The sequence below is a fragment of the Varroa jacobsoni genome, unplaced genomic scaffold, assembly GCF_002532875.2.
Source record: "Varroa jacobsoni isolate VJ856 unplaced genomic scaffold, vjacob_1.0 scaffold_1027, whole genome shotgun sequence".
NCBI lineage: Eukaryota > Metazoa > Arthropoda > Arachnida > Mesostigmata > Varroidae > Varroa > Varroa jacobsoni.
In genome coordinates, this window is record NW_019213929.1 from 148,026 (window position 1) to 172,670 (window position 24,645).

Consider the following 24,645-nt stretch of genomic DNA (forward strand, 5'->3'; position numbering starts at 1 on the left):
TGCTAAAAGCAATGCTCTTTTATAGCAATAGATTAGAATATTTATTTAAACATTGAAAAAATAAACTTTTTTCTGAATCAAAAGGTGAACTACGGTGAAACGAAAGTCTCTGAAAATAATCTGCGCTTAAATGGGCTTTTTTGTCGGACGTGGGTTAAGCACTTAGTGCATACAAAGAGTAGCCATGTTGTGGATGCAAGAGGGAAAGGCTATGCAAGCCATTCCGTTATTTTATAGTAAAGAAACTTTGATTTTAAATTTGAGACTTAGAAATACCGAAAAATTTAAACATGCACGTAAATCTAGTGCACTTCGCAGCACTAGATTTTTACAACAAAGTTTTTAAATGTATGGAACAGGTCAGTGTTTTTTCACTAACCCGTTTTTCTACCCTAGTTTCATCAGTGTCATGCCTATGTCCTTAAAGGCTAATTGAACTTGAGTTACCTGTCATCACATTATGTTATATCACATGATTGTTCTAAAAGCTCTGTGGACCATTACGTTTCGAGCATATATGGCACCAAATGCGTGACCCTAGAGTGTAAAAGTCAGTTTGGTAGGCATGCACATATACGTACACACGTCAAGTTAAACTTAGACATCGCATCCGTTGTCCCGACAACGTGTTACACGTATTATAATTGCTGTTAAAAGAAACTTTGATGATTTTATTGATACAACTAATTATTCAAACAAAACAATATTGCCCGCCATACTTTAATAAATATCATAAAATAGAATTTGCCATAGACAGATTTATACTGGAACCATGCATAACTACTGTAGTGACACGGTGGAGTTAAGGTAATATTGGGGAACAGCGCACACACATATTGTTACTATTCTCTTTTACTTCTCGGAGGTGGATCCGAACTACTTGGGCTATTTAAAGTCTGGCCCCAAAACATACCCAACTTAGCAGTAAATTATTATAAACCATCGTCTTCTCCAGTTGTAATTGCAGCGGTTTTCTAGAGGAAAAGTGTTTTCCCTTTAGCTTTGTTGAATGAGAGACCTTTTCGCACGAAATCATCAGTAGCCACTACAGTCTCGCCTCTGATAAAATACCACTTGGTGAGGTTATGTAGGCTAACTACATAGGTGTCTCTAACAAATATCTCCAAAAAAGAAACTAATTGTATTGAGACCATTTAAAGCACAATAATAAATTAATACTTTCATAATATATGGGTATAATTTTTCCCTTCGATGATACCGGTTGTTCTCAATGATAGCGTTAGGCGAATTCTGGCTGATCTAGTCCCATGTCCTCGTATACTATAGAAGGTCATTTCTTGACTTGAGTGAAAGAGTACATACATTTTATTACCTCTAGTCCGAACACAATTGGCATAATAAAATTGACTCAAAGAGATATCTTAGTTATGTCACAGGATTGGAAATGTGTCCAAACAAATTAAATAAGCGATAACATCAAAAGACATCCTACATTTGCCGGCATTTAAAATAATCACAGCTCTTAATATTCGTATTTATCTAATACTAAAGCGCATTAGATAAATGTTTAAAGTTTAGGAGATATATATATATATATATGTAGTACGCCTATCGAAAATAAACATCCGTACTTTACTGACTATTAGAACTGTTAATCTGGGCTGGAATCTTTTATAATGTTCAAAGATGTCGGGTAAGCAGCGGCAGCTTTCCGCACAGGGGACCACAGAGCGCTTAAGCGGTTGCGGAGTGGCATCCCAAGAAACTGCTCCGCGGGCTCAACAGATCTTTATGACCTTTTCTACCCTCCCCTAAAGAGCTAACTTCGTAGTGGTGTGAATTATTTAGATACTCACGGACATTTAAGCTCACGGGCATACTCTACCGCCGACGGATACGTACGTTTCCCGGCCCAGTCGGTCCGAAAACTTCTCTGATGATCGGGGCCAAAGCCGGGGCACGCTTTCAGTTCCCTGGGGGCCCCTTGCGAGTTCGGGGCCACACGTTGAGCTGAACAGCTGATCAGGCAGAACAGCTTCATTGAACCATGCAATGTTCAACGATAACGAAATTGGACTCGAAGTTTTCTTTCTTCTCTCCTTTAGTGGGAGAACTTTATCCCCGTTCCGCCAATAATGAAATGTCTCTCTAAAAAGATAACTAAAAAGGCTAGTCCCAGCTCCAGATATTAGCAGATATGCGAAAGTTGATATGAGCGTCAGCTTTGTCAAATTTAAAGTTGCGTTGTCTCGTCTATCATCAGATCTCTTAAGGTCTTAACAGTAGGCAAAGAGAGACAGCGACGCGACCACTTTCTACTAATGAACTTTCCACTTTCTAAGAAAACAAGGCTCCTGCCGTTTCAAAAGTATTGCCACGGTTAAGGATTTCAAAGTTGAAGCGTGCAAGTAGTAAGACACACAAGAAACAATGTGCTATGGGACTATCGTAGCGCGCGGCTAATAAGGCAGGTTTGTACGTGCGCTAAAATCCTAGTTTAAGTTACTGATGAAATTATACAGAAATCTTTTGTACTACAACGTTCCTTATACAAGAATTTTAATCGATAAAACTTCCTCTCGTAGAACTTTCATTCAAATTGATAGTGATAGTAATACATGGCGTATGCGTGTACTGGGGGGTTGTTGGTTTGAAGTAACTTTGAACCTTTGTCGTAGGTTCGTAAGTCATTTGAAATAGATCTTTCTAATAAAAGCTATGTATGCTGCCTCCAACCACAAACACGAAGCGAAAATCGACAACTGTTCGAAATAAACGCGATCCGTAGGTACGGCTTAACCGCCTTACGTTTGAACGTGAATCGCGTGTTATTTTCTATTATAATGTGCAATGAACTAGTTCGAATTACTCATATAATTCGAAGAGTACTACTTCTTGATTAGTGAATACAAGTACAAACAATAGATAAATACATTGACCAGTTATCCATGCTATTTTCTGCAATACAATCGTATAGAATTGTCTAGCTCGCTTTTTTAACTTACTACGCTCAGTGTCACTTGCAGATAAATAAAATTAAGTGTCTGGATGGATAATTTTTCAATCAGTTTTTCAAATCAGTGAAGAGCGCACGTCATTCGCGTTATGTATGTAAGCCCCGGCTCACAAAAATTAGATGAACATAATTTTTTTTGAAGTTTTCAATAACAGATGATGAAACTAAGTTTTCGATACAAATAAAATATTTCTGTTCGTTGGCTAATTTGTGATGAGGTAAGGTGATCGTTCTTCGCACTTCCGGTCGATGAAATCATCTTCCGTTTCCTATGTTAACTGCAGCTAATAAATAATAATTATAGCAACGAGACTGACCCTCATGTTTAAAAATCTCAACGAAATATTATTTTGATCGCATCCTCACTGGTTAACGCAACTCCGCTGCTAAGCAAATAGGTCCTCGAATTTAGTGACATAGGAAATGTGCGAACTCCTGCAGCTTTTCTCCCCCACAGAATGATGCCGTCCTGCGGGAGAGAAAAAGCCCACTTCGAGAAATGACCGACTTCCCCTTTACCGCTGTAGCCTCAGTAGCCTAACCAGCGAGACGTCCCCCCACCTATACGAAAATGAGTCTCGCGTTGCATTCCCGGTGCAATCTCGTCCTCGCGCTCGTCTAAATTTGGTCCAGTGCCTTCTAACCGGTCAAAGAAAGCTTGACCTCCGCCTACTATTACTATTATTACTGCAACGAGTATCACCACGCTAATGCCGAATGCTGATGGTGGTGATGATGATGGGGGCGAGGGCAGTGGTTGTGTAGGAGCGGAAGATTCAATGATGGCCTAATGAAAGCTAAATGCTTCACGGCCACGGACCACCATTCTCGTCGCAAGAGGGGCAACTTGGCAGTACAGAGGAAATGGCTACCGTGGCCTGAGAAAGAGACGCTTTCCAGTGATAATGCCGAATTGCATCGTTCGTCTGAGACCACCTGACAAATCACTGTTACCGCCACTAAACCGATACGTCCTGCGTTGCCTGTGCTAACGCTGCCTACGAGCGGCGATCCCTTATAGATGTGTACATACATAAATGAAAGCTTTTAGATCAACGAAACGGTTAGAAAGTAGCACGCACTGTCCGCTTTAGTGAACACGGCGTCGAAACGTGCAAAAAAAATGGTAAAGATCTTACCAAGACTGCCAGGTTAAACACGTTGAAATTCGCGTGTTGTCATCTATTCCTCTTCTAGAAACAAGAACACGTCTAGAATAATCCTTGTCAACGATCGAGTGGAAAGATATTCTTGCGAGCTTTAGCAGTTCCAATGACCTAGACGGCTCTAACACGTGAATTACTCCATTTTGCAACGACGACAGACATTGACCCAAATGTCAACGCCCCGTTCGGTACACAATGCAAATAAAACATTAAAAAACCTTAAGATGGTATTAGGTAAATCAGGCGTGGACGAGAAGTAGGTTAGTAGGTACTTATAGTTAACAAGTCTATTGAGGCGACGGTTTAAGCCTATGGTTGCTGAGAGGAAAACTAAACTAAACGCTCGTACTCCGAGATCCAATACTGTCGGAGCCGGAGCCACTGACTCATTCAGTACTCTGAGATTCAGTTGCTATCTGTTCATGCCGATTCGTGCGCGTATTCTTATGTTTGTAATAAACTCGTACGCAGACATTCACACAATGACACAGATTATAATCAGAGACGATGTTCGGCTAGTTTTATGTATAATACTATAGTAAGGATAGTAGTTGGACGGAACAGGAACGGCAGTATAGCCACTGGCGCACCATCATGCGAGCTTGCTTATAGGCGACCTCCAAGGGATGACTTTGCTTTCGCCACCCCTACCAGTCTACTGTAGGCAAAAGATACGTAGTGTGAGACACGCCTAATTAATTACGTAATTAGACACTTTTTGTTTCCATTGCAGCTTCTGCAGCATGCTATTGATGCTACCTCTTATGCAGCACGATCTAACGCCCGTCACCCGCACTAGGTTGAGCCCAGTGTAGCGGGAAGCCCCACGCCATCGTTGTAAGCGATCTCCCACCCTGAACGACCAGCGAATGTGATTCTGTGATATTCTCCTGTACCATCATGTCTCAGACCATTATTATTACGATATTAGTAGTTTCCCATTTGCGGTATGCTCACCCCAGGTGATGGCAACTGTCCAGCACAGCTGACAATGTTTACTAAGCAATTTTTCATTATTATATATGTAGTTGTCTATTATTATACTTTTGAGCCATCTATCGCTCCTAAAATTGCGCTAAGGCTTGTAGATGGCTCAACTACGGCGTTGCGCTTTGCCAGTAGTATTTTTACTTCATAGTCGTTCAACCTCAGTCCCTGCTGATGATTGCAAAGAGTATTGTGGTAACAATCATGGGCAGGACTCTAAGTCCCACTTGCGTCTCACGCAGTGTTCGGCCAAGTGCCTAAAAACGTCCGTCATAGAGCTGGGACCTAGCGTGATCTTCGTTTGCGCTTCCCTCTTTCCTCACACTCAACACAACAACAAATGCTCCATCAGCAATGGCCACCACTGTTGTCGATCGTTGCTTAACAGTCTGCTGTACAGACGGACTACTAATATATATTTGAATCACTAAGAAGCAATTATCTATACTACATTTTATATGAACCGTTTTTACTTACTGTGCGATTCACATTATCAAATCCAGCTCATTCTTGCTACCATTTGTTACACAGAGAATTGATACTCATATTCATCGTTGAATATTTAAGTATAGTATTCAAAGTACTTCATTGAATCTATTTAGATAATTCCAAAGGCGAACTGTACGCGCTTTTTCCGTTGGCCTGGCTCAGGTCAAACCTAATCGTGGAACTAAACTGAAAATATTTTTTTGCACCAAAAGACTAAGATTCTTTTTACTAGTATTTTCAATGCAAACCTTACACTAACCGCCGTGTGTTTTTGCAGTAACAGGTTTTACGACCCAGTGCCTTTTCTCTGTTTTATAATATACGATAAATTGTTGTATAAATATAAATTAGTATAAAAAGCCCAGCTCCTAAGAATTACCGTACAGTCTGAGTTGCTGATTCCCAAATGAGTCGGGGCGGCTACTTCAAGCGTCAAAGTATCAGTAGAACAATTTGTATGCATTGTAGTTTCGTGAATATCAAAAACAATAGTGGTTCGCTTGTAACGACCAGCGAGTGGGTTTGTCGTCCATTCCTTCTGCGCTGCATTAATTCTACACAAAGGATTATATAGGGCACCGTTGCTGTAGCTGCTGCGAGGTGACGCTGGTCACAGCCTCATTCGTAGAACCCTTCGATTCAGAATTGTGGGGGTATTCGAATTCCCCGAAGCGACACCACAACATTTTTATGGCTCATGGTCTTTCTCTGTAATACTTTTGTGTCTTCCCAACCGCTACTGAAGCTTTAGAGAAAACGAATTTCTCAGGAGAGGACTTGCAACGCAGATACTTTAAGGAAACAAAAAAATCGAGAACGTAATGGTTCAAATTCGAGCTTTTTAGACTGCCCTGTATTGACCTGGTTACACTTAGAAGATATGTAACATTGAGAACGAACAAGTAAACGCTTACTTTTCTTAAAGCGTATCTAATTTACGCCATTTAAGTTACATTCTGGTTATGATTAAAAAGTTACATTATGAAAAAAACTGTGTTTTTTTGCAAGTTGATACGAGAGGCCTTTACCAGCCACCCCCATTATATTAGAAGGCATGTTAGCCCTTCGGCATTTTAGCATCGTAGATCGTTAGTGACTGTTAGATAAGGACTATAGTTATAAACTCTTTTCGAGTTCTCAGCTAACAGAAGTTCTTTTCACTTATGGGATGAAAAGAAATACGTAATAACACGCACATATTTTGCAATGTTTTCATCGTACCAACGAAGCCAATTAGGCATCAGTACCATAGCTTTAACAGATTTTACTGTTCCATAAATATTACATACATATTTTGGACGATGCTTGAACCGAAAGAACATCCGGTCATTAATTTTTTCCATTTTAGTTAAATGGGTTGAGCTTTTACTGAACTGAAGAGTTTTCTAGAAGTACAGTTACATTACAGGAAACTATTACATTTTCTAATAAAAATTTAAATACACAACACCGGAATGATAATGTTTTTTTTACCTCGTTTAGTTTTTTCAGCATCTTGGAAAAAGTTCCCCATTTTTACGAAAAATTCGCACAACACGCGATGAAGTATTCCATAAATGAGTGGAATAGCAAAAAAGAGGCAGGTAGAACAGACCATTCCATTTATCGATGTCCTTATGAACCCATAGTGGGGTTCTGCCACTAAACCCAGTCATCGTAAGCAGGTGTTACGCTACACATATAAATATACCATCATCTATTCTTCATTCTGTTAGCCCGCACTATAGCCATCCTATCGATGGTTTTTCATGGATCTATCAATCGGCCTATATCAATCATCTTTACGTTAGCTGGTTTCAGTATAGTTGATGAACCTCGTCAACTCGAAATGGAAAAGGACTGATTAGGAGGAGGACGACGCGTATTAGGAACTGTACAACGATCTATCAGAGATCTCTATATGCAGTTTACTTTCTCGAACAGTTCCCTTTTCTCGGCTTCTCCCCAGCAGGCTTTTGGCAACCTGGCTCCCAACTAGCCCAAGAGGTTTGAGGATCCGGTTAATCACCAAAAACGCGGATAGCTGCTTGCTTCTTTTAGTCTAGCAATGGATAGGCTACCACTTTAGGGCTCCGTATGCACTGCACTACGTTCATATACATATATTCGCTGTAACAGTCGACGGATAGCAGTTACGCATCTAAAGCATGAATACTATGATTATTTATGCAGGCGAAGAAAAGAAGACGCAGAAAAAGAAAATGTAAAGATCGGATGAAACGAGGAAAATGCATGGAGAAGTGCGACGTATGAGCTCTATAAGTAATCAGGACAACAGAGCTAGCGGTAGTTGCCCCCTCCAGGCTACCACACCGATCAAGATGAATCCAGGGAAGAAAGTCTAAGAGACTGGCGTCTCTTTGGCGGATGCGAGAAACATGGAAGACGAGAGGATTTGAGCAGCGTTCTGAATAGCTTTTTCCTATGGTTATCACCAAAAAAAAACGTATACCTCTCGTGACGAGAATTGTGACATGCACTTTACGAAGATCATTCTCGGATCTGGTCGAATGGGACGCTTCTGTTTACAAACACAATATATTTTTGTCCTATTTTTTTGCGTTATGTGCATTTTGACTTAATAAGTAATACAACGAAGCGTCCATTTGCAGTAAGCTCATGTAATTGCTCTCAATTTTTGGAAATATCTTTTTAGGCTGTCATATATCTAATCTACGCTATTCTACGAACTTACAGCCTAAAAGCTCTGAGTAAAACTTTGATTAGCGTGTCGATTTTAACAATAATCTTTATCCTTCATTATACTTAAGCTCCAATGAATCTTGTAGCTGTTGGATGATTTGGTTATGTAACCGAAGAATATGTTAGAGATTTAATGAAAGCCTTTCACGCGACTTCTGTTAGGGGGTTTGGCTAAAGGATAGCCGACCGTGCTGGTAGACCTTTTTTTTATACTGCTATCGGATTGTTAGGCCATTAACGTAGCGGTGTCCTTCTCACGTCCATTCTTTAAGGCTTCGTTTGCTAAGTCAAAAAAGGGCGCATTTCGTTGTCGATGTGCTACCGTTGGTAGTTCTCGAGCCTAAGCAGCAGCTTGAAGCTCGGCCGTCTTAAAGCGAAGCATGACGACCTGACAAGTACGCTTGAGGGCGAAGGGCGACGCACTTTTTGCACTTCGTCTCTTCTGGTCGCTAAGCATCTGCTGTTCAAGCAGGATAAGGGATTCGAAGAGGAAGAAAGAACTATGTTGGTGAGTTTTTGCCCAAACTACGTAATCTAGTTGCGACAATTTCGAAGTTGTCGTACGGCAAAAACGACAGCTTGTCGTTATCGAGCATTACAAATAAATCCACTTTGCCTTACGCTAGTGGCGTAAGGACGCTTTTTCCACTTTGCTTTGCGCGTCTCCGTTCAGTTTAAGTTCTAATAGCTGCTCAATCCGCTGTCATCAAATGATACTTATGGTGAGACATACGCGATTCTACCTCGCTAACTATGGAAAACAGACCATCGAACCCAGAAAGGTATTAGCTAGTTAAGCTACGATCATCATAATCATCTAAATTAAACCTTGTTAAAAATAAAACTCGTTGAAACAGGAACATTACTAAAAGCGAAAATTTTCAAATAGTTGTTGAAAGGCACTATCATTAAAATACGAATTAATGTTTTACTTATGTTAACTGAGGCTTTATGGCAGCTTGTCTAGATTCTGCAGATTCTAAATCTGTTCATATGAGAGTCGTTAACGTAAAATAATAATGACAGCGTCAGACATTTTAGATAAACATGAAGGTTGATCTAGGCGGTAACCTATTGAGAAACTAAACTTTATTTTAGGCGTTCTTGCTATGATTAGACTAGAAACACGCTCACCATGACTCAAGTACTTTCTGACAACTTTAATGTTCACTTCTCTTACGCTAGAATATCAATTGAGGTGACTGTGTACTCACATTTACTTCTAATATTTTGATATAATACCCATGCGTAGAGCGAGACCTGATTGGCAAGCTTTCCCGGATCAACGGAGTGGAGATACAAGTAACATATAGCTCAGTTATTCGTTGGGTCGACGCAGTTAACCTCGACATGGGCATGCAGGGCAATGTGTCACTGAAGAAGAGCACTGGGTGAAGCCTACCGGTGAGCGGGCGTTGGCTAGGTACCAGTCGTGCTCTAGTCATGGAAGCTTTGTAGCAACCTACACCGAGAGGAGAGCTAACGGCATCCTGCCATCGGTTCGCTACTTTCCGACTGTGGCACATCCTCCCGCGACGCCGTTCAGCAGCGTGGTAAGCACGATGGAATGGCGATGGAAAGCAAAAAGAAATGGGACAGGCAAGGTAGGATCTAGACGAAGCTTTAGGGGGGCTAACGAAGAGAGGCGGAGGGGGTCGACGAGTCTGCGCGCCGTCAGCGCCAAGCAAGCGACCAACCATATATCTTCTGAGGTGGCTCGATAGTACTTACTTTGCTTACAGGGTGAGAGCTGTATGTATATATCTCGTAAGTTCGCGCAGTGTTAACTGGAGCTGTCCGCTTCGCTCTCCTAATGCTAGCGTCTCAACGAGTGCTCAAGGGGACTCTGACAGCGCGGCCACATACCGGTATGTGTATCCCTCTTCCTTTCACGTTGGCCCACAATAGAATGCCATGGAACTCACTGTGAAGGTTAAGCTTCCCAGATGGATACGATGAGCAGCTTAATTGATACCGATACTGCAGCTTTGCTGGTAAAAGGCTTTCGGCATAGCCAAAACTATACGCACAAGAGGACAGCGAAAAAGAAAAACTGGATGCTAATTGGGGAAGATCAGTTTTGCCGAGAAACATGTGCTAGGGACATAGGGTATTACTGCGGCCCAAAAACTGCTGGTTTTGGTTTGGTCTGGCATATCAGACACAATGCTAAAATGAGAAATTGTAGCCACAGAGGCAGAAATGTATGAGCAGCAGGTGCACAGAGGACTCGGAAAAAATGAGTATATTTGTCCATCTATTCGTGTAATAAAGCAAGGCTAATTAAATATACATATCACTGTACATATGTAGTTGAACACTTGGTGATGTTAATATAAAATAGCATTAGATATTACAATGAAGAGAAAAACAAAAAAAAAAAAAAGAAAATCTAATTGAAATGATTTAGGCAAGAATAACACACAGGACGCGAGATAATTGTTTTAAATATCCTTTCTGCAAAATTACTTTGCTGATCAAAGTTGCACTTCCATTATGAAGCAACAAAACATGCGCAGATCCTGTTTATAGGAAAAGCTTTTCTTTCGACTGATTGAAATGTTATGTTTTAGGGTTGGGCAGCTCGATTACCCAAACATCTTTGTAGCAGTGCCCATAATACCAGCCGTAATCCATCTATTACTTCTGAACTATAACGACCACTTGGGCATAATACATTTTCAGAAGTTTATTGCGCTCGTAGTAATTAAGTGTACTTATCAGTAGACAGAACGTATTATCGTATCGTAATTGAATTCGAAGTTATATTTTATGGATGGAATCTTATTAAAGCACCTCTATATAGGGTCCTAATGTGTGTATGAATGCATATGCTATCTCTATTATTCATCTAGCAATGACATATAATATTACCATTAAGTACAGCCTATTCTAGTCTGTACACAGTTCATTGAGCCACTATGAGTGGCCCGAATGGTTAGGGTGGGTGCTCTTATCGGCAGCACAAGACTTGTTCAGTTAGCACCATAGCTCTTCTTAGTTCATCCCAATCCTGATGAATGACGCTTCATCTCAAACGACAGTGAATAGCCGGGACCGATTTAGATATAGCGAGTGGGAGTACACGTTTAGAGGTGTAACACCCAGAGATCAGGAAGTAAGACATGGACTGAACATCCAAAACGAATTTCCTACTAGACGAGCATCATTATTCTAAGTTTAATTACCGTAAATATGTATCTAATTGTAACATCAACAAAGGTGTGAACTTGTTTTAGGGCTCACTTGACAAGTATCGATTGTAATTCATTGATTTTAGAAATGAATATCTACATGTATATCTTTATGGCGTTTTTTTCCAATATGCGTTAGAGACACCCATTGTATAGACAGAAGCTTTGCGTGTCTTACCCTTGAACCAGCGAAGAATTTCAATTTTCGGCTCAATGTACGAACAGTTTTAGTTAATTATTCTGTAATTGTTGCTCAACCAGCTTACTATCACATACGTTTCTAAATAGCTGACAATTTTCTAATAAGAGGTACTACGTAAAACTATTTCATCGTTGTTTGATGCAGTAATAATTAATCTATAGCTAGTATTTTCAAATCTTTCTGCAGTCTCTACGAAGATACTTGCATAGAATCCGTTCTGCTCAGGCTTGCGAAGATTTGGAGAATGAAGTGAGCCTGCACCGTACAAAGTCCGTTGATGGACTCCTGCTAAACCAACGTGCATAGTCTGCGCTCAGCCTCAGAGCATGCTGATTAAATCATGGGCCTGCGTTCAGTTCGAGCGTACCGATAATCTGTGCACAGACATTCATACAAACTCGTTTGTCGGCCTCAGCCGCCAGTCATCTCACAATCCCAGCTCCGCCGCTCCACGTTTCGTCCCACAGCCTCGTACCGTTGGGCGCGCGCCCGTAGGGGTTCGCGGAAACGCTGAGCCACAATGCACCGGCGGCCTCTGTTATGCCGTAATGTTTGCACACATCAATCGGTTTCGTCTCAACGGCGAAGTTCCCTATAATAATATCATTGCTTTCATCGTGATTATTGTTATTAAATCACAGATGGATTGAGACTTGACGGAATCGACTCTTTCTACTACTATTACTACTACTCCATAATATGCTTATTCGTCCGTCGATTTAGCGTTATCTTGTAGCGCCTCTTTCTGTGACACGCATAATACGAACGAGCGTTTGTAGTGTGCACTGATCAAAGCCACCAAAGATTAAGTGGTACCGTTTCATTTTTATTAAACAGCAGTCAAATATACTCACCCACATGTTTATCTCTCCACCTGTTTATTTCTGTCTCACGGTTATCATGAGGCTACATCATTTTCAATTTTCGTATTTTATATCGTATACATATATGGTTGTCCACTTTAAATTACTTCTGATCCCTTTCAGCCCTATTTGAAGAGCCCAGTACGCGATAATGTCTTTTGACCCATTTTAAGCTAAGCCGGTTCCTGTCGTCTAGCGGCGGGACAGCTTGGAGTAGTATAGGAAGCGTCGTATTCGTTATAGCTGACAGCTGCGTGAATTTTTTTCGCATTGATTTGATTGAACACTGTAGATAGCGTAATGGCATAGCACGACACTGTCAAACGAACTTGTGAGCTACGTGTATACAAGCTGTTCTTTGTAGGCCCAATAGACCAGAAATGACAAATTTAAATGATATACCCCGGAAAACGCCCGTTGACTTCTACGACTAGTTTGCCAATAAGTGTCTTTCAACTGAATATTGCTTAGAAAAATTTCCTAGTGCATAAACGTCAAGGTTTATTCTCATCGATACTTCAAAAGAAAAACAGTTGCAATTTTCCTTCTTGTTTATTGGTCCGTAGGATAATTTTTTCGTGCAAATCGTGCATATGTTTAAATATCGCTTCCGGCTTCAATTAAGATTTCTGCGAAATTGACCGGAGCTTCTCTAGTGTAAGAAATTGTTCATAGAAAAGCTTAGCACCATCCCTATAACCAGACAAAAATAGAAATCCAATCTATTTCTTGTGTTTATTTCAGAGATCTTTCTGAGCTATGGCGATATTGTTACCTTTATGGAATTGCAACTAAGATAAGCAAGAACCTAACCAACAGTCACTAAAACATTCCTAAGGTAAATTATATTTTCACTCATTTAGCTTTATCAAGAAGTAACAACTCAATCATACAATTGACTATAACCACTAGAGAGAGCTTCTGACAGCATGATGTCATAAAGCTTCTTTTAGTTAAACGGCTAGAGTCATGCAAGTAATTACTCCTGCTGCTTATTAATGCCATTTTCAGGCCGCTTCCAAGGCAGTACATCCAGTAAAGCGCACAGTATCATAGAAATTATGATTACAAAGTTGACTGATGCTTTTTCTATGTTTTGCGAAACATCGAAACATCGAAACAGTTACTCATTGAAACATTTCAATCAACTAAATTAGCACGAATTGTTGGATGAAGCCGAACATTGCCCTTAAAACATATATATATATATATAACTGGGCTTTCGTACGATGATGTCTTCACAAATGGATTTCTACGAATTGATCCTTTTTATTCATCACCGCGAAACAATCGTAGAGTGGATAGTGAACTTGCGCTACTAGGAAAAAAACAACGAAGGCTTTCCGCGGCGCAGCAGCAGCAGCGTCATTTCGGCACGTTGTTACCTTGCTGACGAGACACGTCATGATAAAACTGTAAGAATAGCTGAAAGCAGTCCGAGAGATGCTCTTAAGAAAAGACAGAATGGAAGAAGACGACACACAGATAGTTGTCGAAAATGTAAGTGTACTCGACCTACAGAACACGGCCATAGAAAGAATGGGAAAAATATTACCAAGCGACTTTGGTCGGCGGCGAAGGAGATTTCAGGAAAAGACGGAGGATACAAAACGGTTCAGCCATAGCGCAAGCTGCGTCTATAAGCTTCCGTATTCTGCTCCAATGTTGCGTTGTTTGAAGTGGCTTGCTGACTCACTATCTAGCTGGGTCGCAGGTGGTCAGCCAGGAAACATCGGCTGATCCGCGATGGGGAGAAAAGGACACAACCTAAATAGCAGGACATCTTCGACGAGACGTCATCGACATATGGGGCCCTGGGGAGCCTCGTAGACCTAACACTACAGATACAGCGTTGAAGAAAGGAAGAAAGTCTTGTTTAGGTCTACGACGGAAACAGAGCAGATAGGCACAGCACGGATAACGGCCATTTCGTACGGTGACTGGTTATCCGGCGGGAATTAAGAGGAAGATTCCCGCCGAGACTCCCCGAGGACTCGTAGACTGCTCTCATTGAAGAAACGTACTATTCTCCCTTAGGTACACTCACTGGTTGTGAATGAAATGCTCACACATCGAAGGATATCAAATATATTCAGCATTCCTTAGAGTTTTGGAGTCCTTTACCCGGTGAGCTGTCATTGGTAGTTACGATCTGAGAGCCTTCTAATACGTTAAAGCGGTACAAAGAAACATTTCCTTACTGACCGCAGACCTCTGAAGCAACCCTAAGCAGCCCTGGGAACCCAATAGCGAAGACTTTAGGGATTCGTCTCTCCGAAGAAGTGTAGGAGTTCCTTAAACCATGGGTGCCAGTAGCGGTGATCTCTTCTTGACCGAAACAGCCACCTGTTGAATGAACCAAGAGAAATGGGGCCGTCAACCTGACAGCAGGCCCTTAACAGAGGCTGGCCTGCCTCTCTGCTCTAATGATCTGTGTCATATTTACTTAGATCTGTGTGGTGCTTTTGTTCTGACATGTTGTCGACCGACATGTTACGTCCCGGAAGCTAAATGTGTTTATTTTGTCTTCGATGTGCGATTCGCTCTCACGAGATCACACGGATCTGCCACCCTGGTTTAAAAATTCGGAACTCAATCAATATTTTAATGAGCTTCTCGTTATTTTTTGTGCCAGACCTTTACGACCCATAAGTCCACTTTTTTTGTAATTTTTATGGCAATTATTTTTAGCTAATTTGGGGTTTTTCATAGTAGGCTTTGAAAGCTAATACGTATTTCAAAAGCTCATTACAGCCTTTCTTGGTTATATTTCCATATGTTAATGAAACTGTAATGTTCAAGATTGTTTGAGCATACTAATCTACTCTCACACAATTTCATTTTAGATTCAATAGAGAATGGTAGGTTGGGATTATACTCAAAAAGCCCATCAGAGGTTGAATAAAATTTCACACCTACCAAAAAACCTATCGGACAACAACGTATTGTTGATTCGCATTGACAAGTTAGCAGCAGAGTTTCATTCGACCAGCTAAGTTTTACCAAAAGCGCAACAAATGCGGAATTGTTATGAAAATTGTTCCCTATCACACATTTATCCTAAAAGATTCCTAAAATACCAAGTATCTATTTTTGGTTTGGTGTTGGCTTCTGCGCTTGCTATTGGATCTTCGCTTCCTCAGTGAATAAGTGGGAGTGCTGATGTTTGACACAGCGGGCGACGATCACTGTTTCTCGTTGTTCTTCGTGTGTTTCTAGCAACTGAATTGAGGGCGCAGGAAACTGAAGGCTTCGTTCGACAGCCGAGGTCCATTGCTGTTATACGAAAGCGATAGCCAGGCAACTACTACAGCACTTGCACCGTTGACGCAGCAATAACACCCAACATCGGTAGTAGCAGTAAGGAACGAAAGGGCCGATAGGGAGCAGGGGGTGGTTCAGTACCACAATGAGGAGTGGCGGAAAAGAGGAAAGTGGTGGTTTTAGGAAACAGAGGTTGTCGTCTGTATACACGCAGAACTGAACCTCTCTTCCTTCTATAATAGCCAGCGCGTGTTGCTACAGCCGTGGCATTTGCAGCTCAAGTCTGTGCTTGATCATTAGGGTCGTGTCCGACCGTTTGTGAAAAGAGGGCCTAGCAGCCGCCTGTCTGTCCAATAGGCTGCTCACTCATTGTTGCGTCAAGCAGGCGAAGCAACCCTGAGAGTCAGGCTAGAGTTGAGAGAACGAGCTAGTGGGATCAAGGGATCTCACATTGCAATGCTTGCAGCACATAAGGCAGAGTCGTCTCCGCTGAGTCGAGTTACCATACCATTAACGCATAATTGGGTTACCACCACGCTATACCTAGATGCGGCCACCAGCTAGACTGTTAGCACCGACGCACATAGTTTGCTTACTCACCCAGACACGATGGTGGAAGCTTTGGTTGTAGCATCGGCGGATTTTGTGAGCTTTTTTTCATCGGCGTCATTCCGCTCTCCTTTGGCGCTCCTGCCTACGAACACTCGTAACAGCGGTGGTATTACCGCCCCCGCCACGTTACCAGCACCCTTTGCCTACAGCAAACAGCCTCACTTTCCTAGGTCTACTAGAGAGTCGGGCAGCTGAACGCTGCCGGCTTAGTTGTCGACCGACAACGGTGATGGAAGGGGACCACAGTCAAAATCCGGCGGGTACGTAAGCAGAGCAAAAGATAGATACGCCACGCTGCTGCTGACGGCGAAACGGCCAACTGGCGGCGGCAACAATAGCACTGCCTTATTCCATGACGTGATGTGGAAGTCTGCAAAGTGTAGACGCGCTATTGAGTCAAAACAGATATCGTCTGATGGAATAGAGGCGATGATACTGCCACCAGCATTTACGTTGTTGGTTCTCGAATAATCACTTGTGTGAGTCAGCTAGCACGGGCTTAGCAGTTTAAAATTAGCGAAAAGTATACCTTAATACTCTTCTTTAGTGGTGGTGATAGTCGTAGTAATCGGGGCAGTAACCAGGGGGTAACGTATCCGCTTACTGGTCGTTAATGGAGCACAAAGCAACACTGCCCACTTCGATCTTCGCCTTTGGCTCAACTTCGTCCTCGAATTAGATCTGCTTCGGATAAGAACAGCGGATCTGTGGGCAACTTTTTCAATAATTGTAGAAAGTACTTATCGCTATATGTACTGCGTATTAGTCGGTCAGCCAGTGGGTGGAAGAAGTTGATCAAGATCGCCCAGACCGTATTTACGCATCGTCAATATCAACCTATAGAATGATCAAGAATGATCATTGACTATTTACCGTATCATAAGGAAAAGTTGGATCTGCTGTTTAGAGAAGGCCAGAATTTTTCGTATATAGGCCTCGGCATTAACCTTATTCTTCCATAACCATAGACCTACATGTATATAAGATTACATATATATGTAATATTTGCTTACATAAAACCACTTATAGTATATCATGAGGTTCCGGTCGGTTTCTTATTGAACAAAGAGCTTAATTAATACAGTGTTTATTACCATCTATGAGTTTCGACTGTTGTTTTAAACGAAGAAGGACAAGAATAAAGGATAGAATGACATATTCTCAATTACTTGTTAATATTGTGACGGCTACTGAAACTTGTTCGCTGAGCGCCCACAAAAACTGCAGCAAACTCTGATGTCAGAGTTGTCAATGCTGGTGATCTGTACATTGATAGGAGCGATGTTAGTAATTTAATATATAAAAAAAGGAAATATATTATTTAATATTACCTTTCTGTGAACTACGCCGATTCAAGGTACATGGGAGTACATATTCATCGTTGAAAGAAAGCATCGAACAGTTACACCTGTGTGCTCCTTTTACAAAAAGTTGTGTTTTCCATCAGGCAGAAAACTAAGTTTCGATGCTGAAGCGCTGAGAAAGGTCAGAAGGTCAGCTTGAAAGCAGCCTAAGCTGTTATATGCGCTTTTAATAAATCGTAAGTAAATGTTACTTTCATAGTTCTGTATTTAATTAAATAAAGTTTAACTACTCAAAACTGTATTGCAAGAAATAACCTAAAGCGTAGTAAAACTGCTAATGATTAGTAACGCATATTTAATATATACAGATTAAACTAAACAAATGCACTATTATATTTGTTCTTGCTATAGACTTCCTGATGAGACACCAACGTAGGGCGAAGATTTCGCAGTTGTGTGCGCAGTGTGTGTATTTTGGTCGTGTACGTGTGTATGACGAAGAGTGCATTTCCTATTTGCACTTCCTATTCGGTGGTCTGGAAGCAACGAAGAAACTGCTGCGTCGAATAGAATGCCCCTGCCGTAAGCAGATGTCTTTCGTCTTCCATCACGGACGCAGCTGCATGTCAAGAAGATCAACAACCACACCATCATCATCCTTCTGATTAGTATCAGCAACAGGAGCATTATCATCGCTCCCTCTCACCAAACCCCCTTCTTATGACCTACGCTCGAATTCATAAACTTTGCCTTTGGCTTCGTGCTGGCTTCTGCTGTTACTACTACCGCCGCCACCGTCGTCTTTTCGGATGTGGCCACGGCTACGCCTGTCTATCCACTGCCTTAGTCTATCCTATTGCTATTCATCGTCGGAGGGCTTCAGTAAAAGCGTGAAAGCGGAGGAGAGATGGGGATAGGGCTAAGCGAAGATGAGAGCTGGCTGGCACCTTGCTCTTGAATATGGTAAGTGTGTAAGGGACTCTACCCGGATTTCTAGTAGACGTGCTAGCTCGGTAGGAAGTAAGTGCCTAGGTAAGATGATCATACTAGAATAACGATGAGGCGGCTACTGAGGGCCTCTAAGGTGTGACACAGGCAATCAGTGATGGCGCATGGATCTAAGCGAACGAAAACGCTGGCTGTTCTCAATAACGCACAAGCTCAAGTACCGCTTTAATTAGGAAAAATTTTCGTATTAAAGTCTGTAATCTGAAACGTTGTTAACAAAAACAAATGAAACGCAACCACGTACCAATCATTTGCCTTTGCCGGCGACCCAGGCTACAGTAACGTCTGGACCAGTTGCGCTTTAACATGACGTTTTTACGATACAAATAGGTAACGCATGCCACAACATTGTAAAATGAACTCTGTTTCGTCGATTCGATTCCTAACGTAATCTTCAAGGTTCTTATTATTGTTAAAAAAAAAAACTGGCGAAGCGGATTCACCTCAGAGGGAAGGGAGATGTCTCCTAAGATCCTACTTTATAGGTGCATCTCTATTACTGCTGCAATTTACGCGGACTTGGTCCGATATATTTCGCGTGCGTATACGTATGTGTATATTTATGTAGAATCGAGATGCGCAAAATAGAACGAAGATGCTGGATTCTTACGTTGAGAATTGGACAGTGAAGCGAAAGCCAACCCCATCGGACTTGAAGAGCAGACTATCACTGGAAAGGAAGTGAGAAATAGAGATGTAGGGACGGATATAGAGAGTGTGATCCGCGGTTTGTCCTAACAAGCTGTTGGACATGATTCCCATATGACAGCGGCGATACTGTAAGACATCAAAGCCACCGACTTTATAGCCTAGCGTCAACCCGGTTCGGGTTGCTAGAACTCACGAAGACCACGTAGGCAGGTATGAAGCGTGCGTTCACCCCAGCCTCCCTTCTTCCCGCGACGCGCACCGTACACTCTCAATGTAGTCGACGATTTTAGTAGGTGACGCGCTGTAGGACATATTGGCCTATACGGGGCAGAGAGTGGGGAAGGCAGAAGTGGAATGCAATGTAATGCGATGAGTGCTGACGAAGCGACGTGATAGATACCTCCAGCTCTACATACTCAGCAGCCTCGTGAGGCGCCTGTCTAAGTTCCATATAGGAAAAGTGTCTATGGTAGGCCAGTGAACGAAGCTTGGATTCAAGAACAGGTGACTACGTATTTATACCCTGCAAAAAAGTCAGAGCAACTATGTTCTATGGAGAAAAGCTGCACTCAATGGCACAGTGAACCACTCTGAGACAATGGCATATGAATGCCAAGATCGCAACACAGTCATAAAGTGTCTTGAGAACATCTCAAGGAACCCACCAATCCTGACAATGAAGAATTATGTTAATCACTCATAGAATTGATAATTAATTTTTATATAAAATCTGAATCATAAAAAGCAATATATATATTCCTTGTAACACCAGCAGATATCTGCGCGTACAGTAAATACGTTATGGCTATTTAAAGAGATAAAAAAACAGTGTTATAAAATTACATCGCGTAAGATATGGCTTTTCCAGTAAATCAATGATACGTTAAAATCCATATCTCTCCTCGTTTAAATGCAAAAGATGTGTTAAAACGAGTAAATATGTAATTTTTAGATTGTTATGTAAGATAAGACATTATTGGGGTTTCGGAAAAACGTTAAGCCAAGTTTTACATTCATTAACACATTTTCCAATATATATTACGTATATACTAAGCTGGCACCAAGCGCAACCTAATTGTCCCCATTTGCAATTTCCGAAAGGCATTATATATCGCTTTTTATTCACTTTCATGTCGCTTAGTGCGACGCAAACATTGACTCAAACGCAAACCGGTCAGTAAGACGTCTAGAAGCGTACAACCCGAAATGTACTTGCAATGGAAGCCGATAAAAGAGTAAGTAACAGGTTACCTCGAACCGTCGCCCCATTTAATTTGCTACACGGTGTGAGTGGACTGGATTCACTTCCTTCATTTTCAAATCGAATGCACAACTACCATGGTTCTTTACTAAATATAAACACACGAGTCGTTTGTGCTCCTCGACATCCTTTAACCTGTAGCCGTTGCAAGATACGCGCTTAAATACCTTTAACCAACTGCACATTCGCTATTTTGAAGCCAGTCTTTCTCAGTACTCAGTTTTATGTTATAACACAGCTAGACGGCGCCTCGACCACTCCACAGCCATTTCGCGAATATGTAAATATGAGCAGAAGGTGAAAAAGCCCAATCTAGGCTTCCTCCACTGTTTTTTTTGGAAATGTTCGAAAAGCGCCAAAAGCTACCGGGTACAGAAGGCGGACAGAAACAGAGAAAAGCAGTGCGTCAATACGGAGCTAACGAACATCTAGCAAGTGTCGCGTTGTGCCCAAACAAAGAGGCCAGAAAAGACAAAAACAACCCTTAGGTAGCAGATCTAAGATAATGATGGGAACCCTAACAAAGCTTCCAGCCCCTTTTACGTCCAAATCATTACCTTTGCCTTTTTCACAAAAATATTTCTGTGAAAAAAAGACGGTTTACTGTAGCTATGAATTCAGCTATGAATTTAGCAACTATGAAAATTTGTAGACTTTAAATTAGATATGTGATTCTGCAGACATTTTGCTCTTTTTGGCACTGTATGCAGTCCAATCGGAACTTTCAAAAAACATAATGGAATTTCATTATTTAATTAATCTAACACAATAATAACCATAATGATAGAATCGGTATGGCCGTAAGGCTTAAAGTGAGTTTCATAACGATGGACTTTATCTTAAACTGTCGTCAAAATGTAAGTTTACGGTAAGATATTTCTAACGAAATTATTTTTTAAATTTTAGCATTTTATTCTACTTATATCTGGAACCTAAATATATTGTTGAACTTTGGGCTCCGCAATTTTTCTGCATATGTAAAACATATGATTGTAAATCAAAGACTTTTTCTGTCGTACAATTCGATTCTCATCAAAATGTAATAATCAATTTCTGCAGTAGTTTATACCGCCTAGCGTATGCCGAGGCAAGTTTCATATAAAACGGTGTTCTAAGTAGATGTAGCATAATTTCGAAAAAAGGAGCTCTTCTTAGAATTTACGCAGACGAGCATGCCTGAAGCCCCTTTTCCAATTCAGTGGTGAGCTACGACTTAGGCCTAGAGACTCTTCATATAAAATCCTAAAAATTAGCTAAGAATGTCCTCGCCTGTTCACCTGTTTCGTTTCTGCTCAAAGCCAAGCTTCCGCTTGGAGATTCGTCTGAGCTAACCTGCGCTGCACGACTTCGTTGCAATCGCGGTCCCAAAGCGGAATCCCTGAAGAACTGACGAGTGGCGCCAATTTCACTATTTAATAGGGCAACAGGAGAAGGGACTTCTCGCGAAGAGTACGTGAACATCAGTATGTGAACCAACCTTCGCATGGCAGGTGACTTCGCATGGGAGAGTGGCAAGAGCCAAGAAAGGTGGCTTGTTCCTGACTTCCTGCTATTCCTACTAGTGTATAGACGACCTGGCACGCTGTGCTAGGTTTCCTGAAATCTTCCATTCTGCTACCCCTGACTGAACGTCCTCTTGGACTGGATGGGCGCGTACTGAGGCACTACCATAAAGAAAACAATGGAAGAAGGCATGAACAACCAGCCGAGGGCAGACTGACTGCTCCGCCGAGAGGCGGCGCACACGCGACGACGGAACCGTCAAATTGGCTTCATTACCAAACGGAGGCAGTGAGGCAGGAGCTACGCGACCGGTCACTAAGAATAAAGCCCGGGCATGGGGCGCTACCAAAGCTAGGGCCATAGTAAGAGCACAGCAAAAGCAGTCTAGCGCCTGCCTTTACATCGTCGACACGCGGATGCGCGGCCGATTCTCGAATAAGGCACGTGCCTAGGACCGAGCCTTGGGTACCGCCTTTTGCTTTCGCCTAAGTTAAATTTCTCCCTTCCTTGCTTGTTTCTGTCGTTGCCCGAATGCCCCATTTCCACACTACCGATGAGCCAAGGCTAAGGGAAAACTCTCACGGTCAGCTCGCCTTGAACCTTAAAGGGGCATAGACCCTATTTGCTAGCCTAAGACCGCCTCGTTTCTACACTCATATATAAAAAACGAAGAACAGTTCGTCCTGGTCTCCCATAGCGCGGTTCTACTTCCAGCTACTGCATGCTCACTAATCCACTTGACATAACGAGCGCGCGTCACTGGACAGTGGAGTCACGCACGTCAGGTTTGTACGATTGTGCGCAGGTACATACGCAGAAAGAAGCTACAAGTGGACAAAGGAGCTCTTGATAAAACAGAAGGTCGGAGGACATCGAGCAGTTGACTGAACCTCGAAAACTCACACGCGGTCGTGGACTGTCAAAGGACACCCAAAGATTTTTAACAATATTGAGTCTATAAATAGGTAATTGAGTTGTCTAAATCAAACTCCCGAACTGTATTAACTGAAATCTAAGCTCACATAAGCGGCAAGAAGCTTGAGTGCGATTAACGACTATGTCATTTAGTCGCCTCTTGCTGCACGTTTATACAGGGATGCACAATTAATAAAAAAATATCCTTTTTCTCGAGTGATAATTGTTTCTATTCGTTGTTCCAGTTAAACAAGTAGTTTTTATTTTTTGATCACAAACACGCAGCTAATAGAAAAAAAAAGCTTAATCCCGCATGATAGTATGAAGCAAGGCTTTTAAAGCCACACCGACGCCCTCGCCTTATTTACTGATCTTTCTTAATTTAGACAGCATGTATTCCATATTTAAGCATAGCACGGGCCTCTCAGCACGCAGTCGTATAATCTTCCCTCGTGCACCTGCTTGGCTATACATCGCGTGCAAGAAGGATTTAGTCATGGTTGGATTTGCCTGAGTAGGACGAGAAGCTTGGACCGAGCGGTTTTCCGTCAGAAAATTTTTACAAATGCTGACATCGCATACGAACCACCCCGACGTCAATATCCTGAGGTACGTCCGATACCAGAGATGAGGCGAAACGAGCCTTTGCCCACAATGATCTTTGTCTAGGAAGCTATCGTGCACGTAACAAGCGCTGATGTCCGTTGGTGATCCGTTTTACGTGGGGTGAGTCAGCTCATTGCTATTTTAATGAACAAAAAAAAAGTCGAGAATTACATCTTCGTTTTTTCCTGATAGTATTCTTCTCTCTCTCATTCTCGACGTCTTTTTTTTCACAGCTGTTGACAATGTGCCGAATGGGAGCTAAGATTGGGGAGCCAGAGTAGTATGAGACGCGTCAAGGGACCCGCCCAAAAGTATCGGGGTATTATGCCACATTAACTTCTTGATAGAAAAATTAAACGAATAACAGTTGTTCTCTCAGGATCGTTCAAACGGCTCGCACGGAGCTGTCGCGCGTGCCGTCGATGTCTTTTGAAGAGTGTGATAGGTTAAAGAGTTGAAAGTGCGATGCGCGGCAAGGCCGACCATAACAATCACTAAATGCTATACCAGTTATGCCTTGCACGGTGTACGTAATCCACTACTTATTTTTAAACCTAATGCTATGCGTTTCAAGGTGCTGTAACTAAAGTAATGTACTGGATTCATCTTCGGTGCGATTTTTTAGTGAATTCATTCCCTTCGGGACCCTTCCGGGGGAACCTGGACTCGGCCGTTGATTTAGGCGTACGATGTAACTTCGATTGAGGAGATGAGGTAACGTGCGCGAAGAAGTCTCACAATTCTTAAAGTACGACGGCAAATGCTTGGTAATTTTTGCGCTCTTTTGACCCTTTATACGCTGTTGTTCTTATGCCCTGTTCTGTCTCGGCTTTCTCACAATTCTTTCACATTATCCTTTTTCAGCTAGTACGAAAAAGGTGAGAAAACGTCAAGAGGTGGAACGGCATTAAGTGTAAAACCTGAATGGACGACGTTGTGA

General features: G+C 41.9%; 1 protein-coding gene across 17 annotated transcripts in view; it reads right to left on the reverse strand.

The window, feature by feature from the left end:
• LOC111265929 (agrin) overlaps positions 1-24,645 on the reverse strand; it is a 199,158-nt gene that overhangs the window by 128,889 nt on the left and 45,624 nt on the right. Inside the window, exon 1 of one of the 17 annotated variants that reach the window (XM_022842949.2) lies at positions 16,446-16,639. The exons of 14 other annotated variants lie outside the window; for them this stretch is intronic. In XM_022842949.2, coding sequence (XP_022698684.1) covers positions 16,446-16,515 — 70 coding nt within the window. In that variant the 5' untranslated portion in view covers positions 16,516-16,639. Of the gene's footprint in view, positions 1-16,445; positions 16,640-24,645 lie in introns of those variants that run through there. 2 more of the 17 variants (XM_022842960.2, XM_022842962.2) reach the window with 2 other exon arrangements.